The sequence below is a fragment of the Brachycentrus maculatus genome, unplaced genomic scaffold (assembly GCF_059751285.1).
Source record: "Brachycentrus maculatus isolate JH-2025_06_01 unplaced genomic scaffold, ASM5975128v1 h1tg000612l, whole genome shotgun sequence".
NCBI lineage: Eukaryota > Metazoa > Arthropoda > Insecta > Trichoptera > Brachycentridae > Brachycentrus > Brachycentrus maculatus.
Window position 1 is genome coordinate 32,821 of NW_028281350.1, and position 11,314 is coordinate 44,134.

At 30.1% G+C, this 11,314-nt stretch overlaps 1 protein-coding gene across 1 annotated transcript; it reads left to right on the plus strand.

The window, feature by feature from the left end:
- Window positions 1-1,410: 1,410 nt before the first annotated feature.
- On the plus strand, window positions 1,411-10,288 carry LOC148301090 (uncharacterized). Its single transcript, XM_088273831.1, has 4 exons — window positions 1,411-1,489; window positions 2,294-2,566; window positions 9,167-9,448; window positions 10,097-10,288. Exons 1-4 carry the CDS (start codon window positions 1,439-1,441, stop codon window positions 10,235-10,237), a joined length of 747 nt encoding a protein of 248 aa, XP_088129957.1. The 5' UTR covers window positions 1,411-1,438; the 3' UTR covers window positions 10,238-10,288.
- The last annotated feature ends 1,026 nt before the right edge of the window (window positions 10,289-11,314 follow it).

The window sequence follows — 11,314 nt, forward strand, 5'->3', positions numbered from 1 at the left end:
TGTGTAATGTTTACCACCATCTTTATTATATAAATTATCCGTGCTTATAATAAGGGATCACTCAAGTATTTTTTTTATGTGACAGGTAAAAATATATTTAAAAATAAACACATATTTTTACAGCAATGGCAGTGCCATCTGTTAAGCAATAATTATAACATGCAGTGTTGACAGTAAATTGTTTGAAGGGTCAGCTCGTCTGATCTGTCTTATTTAATTAAGATGATCTTTAAATTTAGCTAACAAACATTTTTCCGTCACAATATCAAAATTATTACCAAACGTATTAAATAATACATGGTCAAATGAATAAAATTGTCATAACATGATCTTGTTTCTCAGAATTAAAGTTTAGAAAAACATGCCAAGAATAAAAACCATACAACCTGTGTTGATAGTATGTCTAGCTTAAGGCTTAAATTTAATAAGCACTTTAATTAAAATTAAAGGCTTAACTTTAATTAAAGTGCTTATTAAATTTAGCTTACGTTATTTTTTCCGTTCCAATATCAAATTTATTACCAGACATATTAAATGAAATATGGTTAAATGTAGAAAATTGTCATAGCATGATTTTGTTTCTCAAAATTAAAGTTTAGAAAAACATGCCAAGAATAAAAACTATAAAACCTTTCTTGATAGTATGTCCAGCTAAAGGCTTCAATTTAATAAGCACTTTAATTAAAATTAAAGGCTTAACTTTAATTAAAGTGCTTATTAAATTTAGCTTACATTATTTTTCCCTTACAATATCAAATTTATTACCAGACATATTAAATGAAACATGGTTATATGTAGAAAATTGTCATAACATGATTTTGTTTCTCAAAATTAAAGTTTAGAAAAACAACCCAAGAATCAAAACTAATAATGCTGTATTGACAGTAATTTGTTTAGAGGCTGAGCTCTTCTGATCTGTCTTATTTAATTAAGATGCTCTTTAAATTTTGCTATTAAAAAAATTTCCGTCACAATATCAAAATTATCACCAAACGTATTAAATATAATACATGGGAAAATGAATAAAGTTGTCATAACATGATCTTGTTTCTCATAATGAAAGTTTAGAAAAACTACCCAAAAATTATAAACATATAATGCTGTGTTGTAAATTGTTTAAAGGCCGAGATCTTCTGATCTGTTTTATATAATTAAGATGGTTATGAAATTTAGCTTCCAACCATTTTTTCGTTATAATATATTATAAAAATTATTACCAGACGTATTAAATAATACATACTTAAATGTAGAAGATACGACCTTAGAATCTTTTAAACTCCATTCATTTATATATTTCATCACATATTTACTTTAATTTGAATTAACACCTGTTTACACGTAGATTTATTTTGACGACACAAACAGATAGCGCGTATATAAATATAAGCACGTTTTTTTTACTACGTAGACTGTTCTAGATATTCACACAGAACGCATCATGGATAACAAAGTTCTTTTCTTCTTCGCGCTCATTGCTGCAATTTGCAACGTAAGAAAGATATTGCTGACAATTGAAGTATAATATTAAAATAAACTTAGTAACCATTTGTTTTTAAATTTTGCATTATTATCATACCAGTGATGAAAATGTGATCGTTATTATTTTCATTATCATCACGTGCTTAATATATAATATAAGTATAAGAGAATAAAAGTCTAAACTAAATATCAACTAATTCAAATACATTCATGATTTTCAAGTTTTGTTTTTTTTTACCGTCAATCATTTCTACAAAAATTCAAATAATGATAATTGGTAATATTTAATTGATTATTTGGTGAATTGCACTAAAGGGGTGAAAAATCATAAAATCAATCATAAAGCCAGTTTGAAAAAATACTCTACAATTACGTTTTTTGACTGTTTTTTTTTTATTTTTAAATAATTTTGTGGATATTTTAGTGACAGATGCTTATAAATATTTAAAATTAATTATTAAATATATATATATATATATATATATATATATATATATATATATATATATATATATATATATATATATATATATATATATATATATATATATATATATATATATATATATATATATATATATATATATATATATATATATATATATATATATATATATATGTATATACAATTAAATACCTTCCAATCCTTACATATTAAAGTGTTTTTTCGATTGTAATACTTTACTTGAACTTGAATTTAAACACCAATGACAACTAATTAAATAGCACTTAATAGAAAAAAATATTTTCGTATATAATTTCCATTAATTTTTTTTAATAAATACACAATAATAATATTGATACAATATTTCAGGCAATGGAGCTTCCCGGAATCCCCACACTCATGGACATCCAGACAAAGGCGGATGCAGAAATCAAGAAATTGGTAGCATTTGCTGACCAGGAAATGGCCAAAGGAACGTCTGCAGCATCCGAGATGGTGCAGCAGCTCCAAGAGAACACTCAAGCCAGGATCCAGGACGCTCAAGCCGAGATGGATAGGACAATGGGGGCCATTCAGGCGAGCGTGATCATCGAAGTGCAGAGGGCTGGCGGATCTATGAATAAAGTTGTGGAATGCACACAAGTAAGTGAATTGATATTTTACATTAGGATGATGGTAACTTTTCATTAAAATGCTATTTGAATAAAATAAAAAAATTAAATAAGCCAACATATTAAATTTATGTTCTTTCACTTGTTAGTCCTCGCGAACATCTCAGTGACTCTTCGTTAGTATAATAAACATATTTATATTTACAATATTTAGAGTGTGTCCAAATATTTGGACCCATTAAAAATGTTGTAAATAAATTAACTGTTAAAATTATAAGATAAAAGGTGATAAAATGAAACTGATATTTTCTGGCGTTTCTCGTGTATGTGATTATAATCCAGGATTCGGACTTTAAATACAATTGAAAGAGTTTCTGCTTAATAAAAAGCTTCTTTCATCTCACAATAGATGTATCTAGTGAAGTTTTAGTGATTTAAGCACAATGTTTCGAAATTGGATCTTGGATTATGCGAAATAAAGAACTTCCAAGAATTTGAGTAGTCCAGTTGTCAATCATGGGTAGAATTGGTGAATGCTACACCTGTGTAATGTGATCACTTCAACCAGCCTATGACGGTCGTCAGCCCCGTAAATGCCCAGACTTCCATATTCTTTTTCATCTTTGATGAGATGTCAAAAAATAATATTTTATATTTATATATATATATTTATCTTCTTGTGTGCGTATCATGTCAGGTCCTCCTGACGTCAACTTTCACTTGAGAGTAATCGTCCTTGTCTCGGGCAGCTCTAAACAGTACCTCGACTGTCCTGATCCTCGTCAAATATCTTTCCGGAGCCAAGAGATCTGTCTTCAGCCCACACCTCGTCGACCCTCTATTTTCCCTTTTATGATTAGATGCAATACCTCGTACTTCTCTCCTTTTAGCACGTGTCCCGGATACGACACCTTCTGGACCTTAATTTTAGTCAGCAACTCTCTCCTTGATCTTTGGAGCACATTTGCGTTGCTGACCATATCAGTCCATGAAATGCGTAGCATTCTAATATATAGCCAGATAGCATTATCTTATTTAATCTATTTTTTATTTCGGATAAACAAGAGAGTTTGACGCTAATGCTGTTGATGTCATTATCGGTTTCAATACCAATTTTTTTTTTGTTTTTGTATTGATACTGACTGCGGCAGCTCAAGCTAATTTTCTATAAAAAAAACTTGTTTCCTCCATGCTCATTACTGCAGTTTGCAAAGATATTGCTAACAATTCAAAAGTTTTATATTAAAATGAATATAACCACAATTTTTTACATAATTCTGATTTTGCTTTCATTTCCGACTGTGCTAGTGATGAAAATATGATTATTTAATATTTACTCAATGCAAATGAAGAATGCAAGAATGTAAATCTAAACTAGGGTTAAAACATTTTGAGTGTGTCCAAATACTTGTTCACAAAATCTGGATTATCTCCAAAGAACTTCCAAGAATTTGAGTAGTGTGGTTGTCAATAATGGGTAGAATTGGTGAATGTTACACGTGTGTAAAGTGATCACTTAAACCAGCCGATGATGGTCGTCAGCCCTGTAAATGCCCAGACTTCCATATTCTTCTTCATCTTTGATGAGATGTCAAAAAATAATATAAACTAGGGTTAATTGAAAATATTAAGAAGAGTTTTTTAAGGTGGTATGGACATGTGGATCGAATGGATAGCGAGAGAATGATTAAAAACGTATATTTGGCGAATGTGAGCGGAAGAACAGAACGAGGACGGCCGAAAATGACTTGGCATGATTAGATCAATCAGAACGTAAAATCTGGTGGTGTCAAAAGTCTGCGTAATCGGAGTGTATGTATGACAAGATGTAAAGATGTGAAGGAAGCTGGGAGTGTATGTCAGAACAGAAAAGTTTGGCATTCTATCCACCTCTACCTACCCTTACGGAGAAACGGCGTGATGGTAGTAATAGTACTCTTTTTATTCCTCTCCAACATTAGAACAACCAGATTTTTTTTTGTTAAAAAAAATATCCTTCTTAAGTAATATTCCTAATAATTAAAAAAATAATTCATCATAAAATTATCGACAAACGGCTAGTCTAAAGTTTTCTTTACCTCTGAATTTTAGAAATTATGACCGAAGATTTCCCTTATTTATTCCCTTATGTTAGGTTTATGTGCGTATTCTGTTTATATGTAGTTTAGATTCTGTAGTTCATAAATAATCATTCGATCTCTTTTCGGCACACCTATTCAGGCACCATCAGTTTCCCACAGGAGACTCGAATGTAGTAAAATTACATTTTGTGGCGCTTTCTAACTTTAATCTAAAGGATTCTTTTTTGTGCTACCTTTGCAATTGAATTTGGTTTTCTTGTGAAACATGTTTGAGGGTTTGAGTATTTTCACGCTCTCTCTTTTTTTTATCTTTTTACTAAAAATCCTAAATTCGTGATGTTAAAAGATATGAGTAGAAAAGGATTGGTACCTTAATAATACATTTAAGTCCATAAATATTTTATTACATTCTGCGGTTGCACTACTAGCAGATAACAGTTATCGCCAACAGTTATTTCCTAGTATTCTAGCAATTCTACATCGCATTTACATTTGTTTTTGAATATATACGAAATTATTGGGTATTAAAAATGAGTCCGTCACCATAGTGTAATTGGTCAGCACGCTCGGCTTACGTACTGGAGGTCCCGGGTTCGATTCCCAGGGGGGGCGGGGGCAAATAAATATAAGTGATTTTTTCACTCTAATATTTATTCAATATTGCCCTGGACTAGTACCTGAAGCGAAAAGGCGATCATCTTTTTTTCATGTGTTAACGATCAAGATAAAATTGCGTTTATATGATACAGTGCCCTATGCACCATCGGGTGCGGATAAGGGTTTGACTAAAAAAATAAAGACTTACCCGCCAAATCGTTTAACATAGAAAATAATTATAAAACCTAATAAAATTTCATAGTTTTAATACTGTAAAACATTATATATTTAAATCAGTCAGTATTCAAAAATTCATCAGCTTGATGTAAAAATATAACATATCATTAAAATTGACAAATATTACAAATGTTATAGTAACAAATATCGCAGAATACAAAATAAATAATTGTACAAAATATCAAAATATCTTAGAGATATTTTTATTATATATATTTTTTCTTTACTTATTTCACTACCGATGTAATTGTTAACATAATCTTATTGATAAAAAAATACACAATTCCTTATTGTCGATAATTATTTTTAATTGAAGGCAAACATTCGTGCTTATTTTATGGTTTTGAAATTATTTCCCTATTATCCACGGGTATTGAATTCTTTGCAGATTTTTTATGGATAACGCTTACTACTTTTAACATTTTTATTCCTAGGTATTCTATATTTAATAACACTAATGCTTATTATGCGTTTCGAATTATTTATTAGTTTTTATAGATAGCGTTCAATATAAATCTAGTAATCCGATTGATCTCAGATTGTATATATTACGCGTTTCAACATCGTTTATGTAATATTTAAAAATTATTTATTAAAGCATAAAGTATAAACCATAGTAGATTAATAAAATGGAGTTCTACAATTAACTCTAGTATGCATTTTACAGTAGTTTCAACATTAAAATTAAACTTGAAAATACCAACATTTTAATCATTTTACGACACGGGTTTTAATGTACTTGATTTAAGTCATTTTAAAAGACCGTATGAGAAACGTGCTTAATTAATTTGAGAGTACTGACTTTGGGACATTAATGGTTGAAAAACGGGTAAGAAAAAGCTCTTTCGTGTTTGTTTTATCAGTGGGAAAATAAACAATAAAGGAAAACTTTATATAATTTATATTTGAAGCACTAACTTTGTGAACTGTCCGCCTCCGTAGTGTAATGGTCAGCACGCACGACTACCGTTCTGGAGGTCCCGGGTTCAATTCCCAAGGAGGGTAAAATAAATGATTGATTAAATAAGTGATTTTTTCACTGTAATATTTATTTGATATTACCCTAGACTGGTACCTGAAGCGGAGGGCTGATCACCTTTCCTTCATGTGTAAAAAAACTATCAAGATAACACTGCGTTTATATAATTATTATTATATATATATATATATATATATATATATATATATATATATATATATATATATATATATATATATATATATATATATAAACATATATATATATATATATATATATATATATATATATATATATATATATATATATATATATATATATATATATATATATATATATATATATATATATATATATATATATATATATATATATATATATATATATATATATATATATATATAACTAAAATATAACTTTCTTTTAAGATCACTATGTTTATGATCAAGATGTTTAAACAGAGATGAAGCATCTTTTTATGAGAAGAGAATATGTTAGTGTATTTAAAACGAACCAAGGGCTCAAAGATAACAACACCTTGACCTAAAAATTGATATTTAATAAGAAATATGTATTATTTTTTGACATCTCATCAAAGGTGAAGGAAGAATATGGAAGTCTGGGCATTTACGGGGCTGACGACCGTCATAGGCTAGTTTAAATAACGTATAACATTCACCAATTCTACTCATTATTGAAAACCACGCTACTCAAATTCTCGGAAGTTCTATATATATGAACCAATTTTGAAACATTGTTCTTAAATCAATAGAACTTCACTACAGATATCTCGGCTGTCCAAACTCAAAACACAGTAAGGGACATTTTTTTAGTACGTTTTTGTGCATTTTTCGACTAAGTAGATTCTTCTACTTAGTCCAAAAATGCAAAAAAACGTACTGGAAAAAAATGTCCCTTACTGTGTATTAAGTTTGGACAGCCGATCTATTGGTGAGATGAAAAGAAGCTTTTTACTACGCAGAAACTTATTTTAAACTTTTTCTTATTCTTATTATTTTTATATTCTTCTTCATCTTTGATGAGATGTCAAAAAATAATAGGAAAGTAACTCCTGTAATTGGAGGTAATCCAGATTTTGTGAACAAGTATTTGGACATACTCAAAATGTTGAAAGAAATATGTAATCAATGTAAAAGTACGATATTTGATATATTGATTCACAATAGCAAAATTTCACTCGCATTACACGCATATAATTTATATTGCATTCACATTCCACGTGATAAGACTTTAAAACCATATTTTTGCGATGCTTAAGTAAGCAGATTTTTATCGTAATCTTTTCTACGCATAATAAACTCATATGAATTATGACGTACGTGATGTTAATGCTATATACACGTGGATACGAGTAAGCAACTAAGATAAATAATCAACATCGCTCACTTCTAGCTGTCTGTATTTACCTTAACACTTTTTCGTCTTTGTTTTGGAATAATCTTACAAAGCTTACAATCAAACAATTCTTAAACTATGTCAATAATGATAAAGAAAAGTATGTCAACCAAAAATTAAGAAACCACATCTTTCTCTACAAATACATCGGGTTGGGAAAAGTTTTAATCGTTTTTTTAACTGCCAAGTAGTAAAAATGTGAAACAAAATGGTATCTCGATTTTATTGTAAATTAAAATTTAAATGTTTTCAATGTCCCTGTCACTGCCAATCTAAATAAATACAAGTTTGTAAAACCGCCACCAGATTTTCTAGAAGTACTCCAGTGTAGGCAGTGAAAGGGATTTTTAGTTAATTAGTTCAGATAGCTACATCTAGTTCCTTTTTTAATATTTAAAGCACTTACTTTGTGGATCATTGTAATATATTATTTTGAGAAATAAAATAACTTTGTTTTTTTATCCACTCAGTTTTATTTTTATAAACCAACTAGTTTCAGCAACAACCTGTTGCCTTCTTCATGGTTTGTCAGGGTCAGTTATAAAACAAACCCTGAAGAGGGCAACAAATTGTTGCCGAAACTAATTATTGGTTTATAAAGTGAGTGGATCAAAAAAACAAAGTTATATTATTTCTCCAAATAAAACATCTAATTCCGACCAGACGTTGGCCGGCAATACTAATACGGCGAATTAATATATTTAAATATATAATTACCATTTTATCATATTTATATATTTACATTTTACTTTACATGTATTGCTATTATTATTTTACTACTACTACCATCACGCCGTTTCCCCGCAGAGGTAGGCAGAGAGGATGGAACACCACACTCTTCTGTCCTGACATACATTCCTCGCCTCCTTCACATCCATACATCTAGTCATACATGCCCTCCAATTACGCAGACTTTTGACGCCGCCAGATTTTAGGTTCTGATTGATCTCTGATGAAGTCTTTTTCGGTCGTCCTCGTTTTGTTTTCCCTCTCACATTCGCCATATATATTTTCTTAGTCATTCTCTCGTTATCCATTCGCTCCACATGTCCATAACACCGTAAAGAACTCTTCCTAATATTTTTAATTATTCCTCGTTCAGCCCATCATTCCTTTCTTATATCTTCGTTTTTAATTCTGTCATACAATGATTTTCCACGCATTCGTCTGAGGGAGCGCATTTCAACAGCGTTCACTCTGCTTTCATGCTTCCTATGTCAGTTCCATGTTTTGCTTCCATACATTAGTGTTTGTACCAGCACGCCGTTGTGAACCGCTAGCTTGACTTCCATGGACACTTATATTTTTTTATTATTTTAAGGAACAGAAATCGGATTTGGACACCCTGAATAATGAGACCCTCGAGAGGCTGACTGGTTGTGTGACTGAGAGGATCCAGAAGGCCGCCGAAGTTGTTGGTTCGATCCTTGAAGCAACGCAGAATATTGCCACTATTATGGGGGATCTACAAGGAGACATCCAAACTCAATGTCCTGGAAAGAATTCCACCGCCGTGGACATCGGTCAATCTCTTTGCACGATGAGCGTCGTCAGCCAAACAGGGATCAAAGTAGCGGAACAAGCCCTTGTCATTTCGGTCAATGTGAGTACACAATATCTGAAAAATCCTGAAACGAAATTTCTATTTTTTTTCCAAATTTCTAAAACACCCAAAATGGAAAAAAAATCTCTCGATTAAGGGAAATTCACAAAACGACTATGAGTTTTACATATTATTAAAAAAAATGTATTATGGGGTATTTCATTATCACAATAATTAAAAATGAGCAGATTTTCATATTTGGGACTTTCGAAACTCATATTTCGATTTGAGGTTTTTGATATTTACATTTTGTAATAAGAAACATAAATGATTCAAATTAAACCCTTTTTTTTAAACTAGTTTTACAGCTTAGTAGTACCTATTAGGGCTATTCAACAATAATTGTAATAATATTATACCTAGTACAGTAAAATAATTATAAAAAATACTGTACCAAGTTTTTATAGTGTAAACAATATATCAAAATATGGTCTCTTATACTTTGACTAAAATTTTAATTGATAAATAAAAACATGTGCCTTATAAAACGGAAAATTAAGCAATACATAGCTGTTAGATATTTTATTTTAAGATCTGTTATTGCAGTCACAAAATCCAGATTACCCGTGTATTTCAACGCTACCGTAAGCTTGATGTTTATAACCATTTTTTTACATTAATTTGGATTAAATTGTGATTTTTTTTCAGACTATGGAAGCAACCGCCCTTATCTCAAGCCTTTCAACCCTCCAAGTTGACTTAACGGTCTGTTTTGCTGGAAGATCAGCCGCCGCCCTTGCCAAATCCTTCCCAATAATCTCCAAGATTGTCGCTTGTACTCTTGCTTAAATTTTCCCTTTGAGAATACTACAATTCTTACAAATAAAATGATCAATAACACTTCGTGATTTTAAAATTTATTGTATATAATATTATTTGTATAGGTGGTGTCTGTTTCTATTAATTATTATTTTCATTGTGCCTCACGCTGAGGGTTGGCAACCATCATGACAATTCTTACTTTGTCTGCAGTCGCCCCAAACAAAGACTTAGTACAACAGTGGATCAACCCTCTCAAGTTCATATATCTTCATCCTATACTGCCTTCACCTTCGACTTTCCGTTGTTATTTAATATGTATTGTTTTATGTATCTTTCCTCTTTTAAAACGGCCTTATTATTCTAGATTTCTTTGCTTTTAACTGTCTATAATTTCTCCTTCTTTTCTTATGTCTTATTCACAAAAATTGATACATTATCATGTTGCAAATTCTGTCAACTCGTGATATTTAGAGGATTCTTCTATCGTATTATATTATGTATATTTATTCCCTCTTCATCGAGGTAGCTTTAGTGAGAGTTCAGTGTCAAATTTTCGAGTTTCAACATCATAGAGAAGCCCTCAATCGTATAGCTCTAATACCCAAATTGAAGTCTGTATTACTAAGGATGTCTCGCATTCTGAAGAACCAGATTCTTCCTTACTAAGCTTTCTTAAGAGTGGTCCCACTGGTAAAGCCAACTGCCCAGATATTTTTATTGGTGATATTAATATTCGTATATATTTTTTTAAATATGAGAGTTAACCCTTGTATTTCATGCACAAATTTTAAACAAGGACAAATTATCTCTAGAAATAAATATAGAAGTTGATAGTTGAATTGTATTTCTAAAAATAATTAAATAATAATTATAATCTTTATTTTTATCATCTTTTTCTATTTACTTTTTATACAATATTGTTATTTCTTTGTTCTACAATTTCTTACCCTTTTTTCCACTTTTCTATTATTTATATATTAAATGTTTGTAAATATTTAACTGTACTTTTACTTCTATCTCTATAATTAATAATAAAATGTAAATATGTATATACGTCAATGCGAAATGTGTTTGATTTTTGAAGCCTTATTTAGGACGAATAAA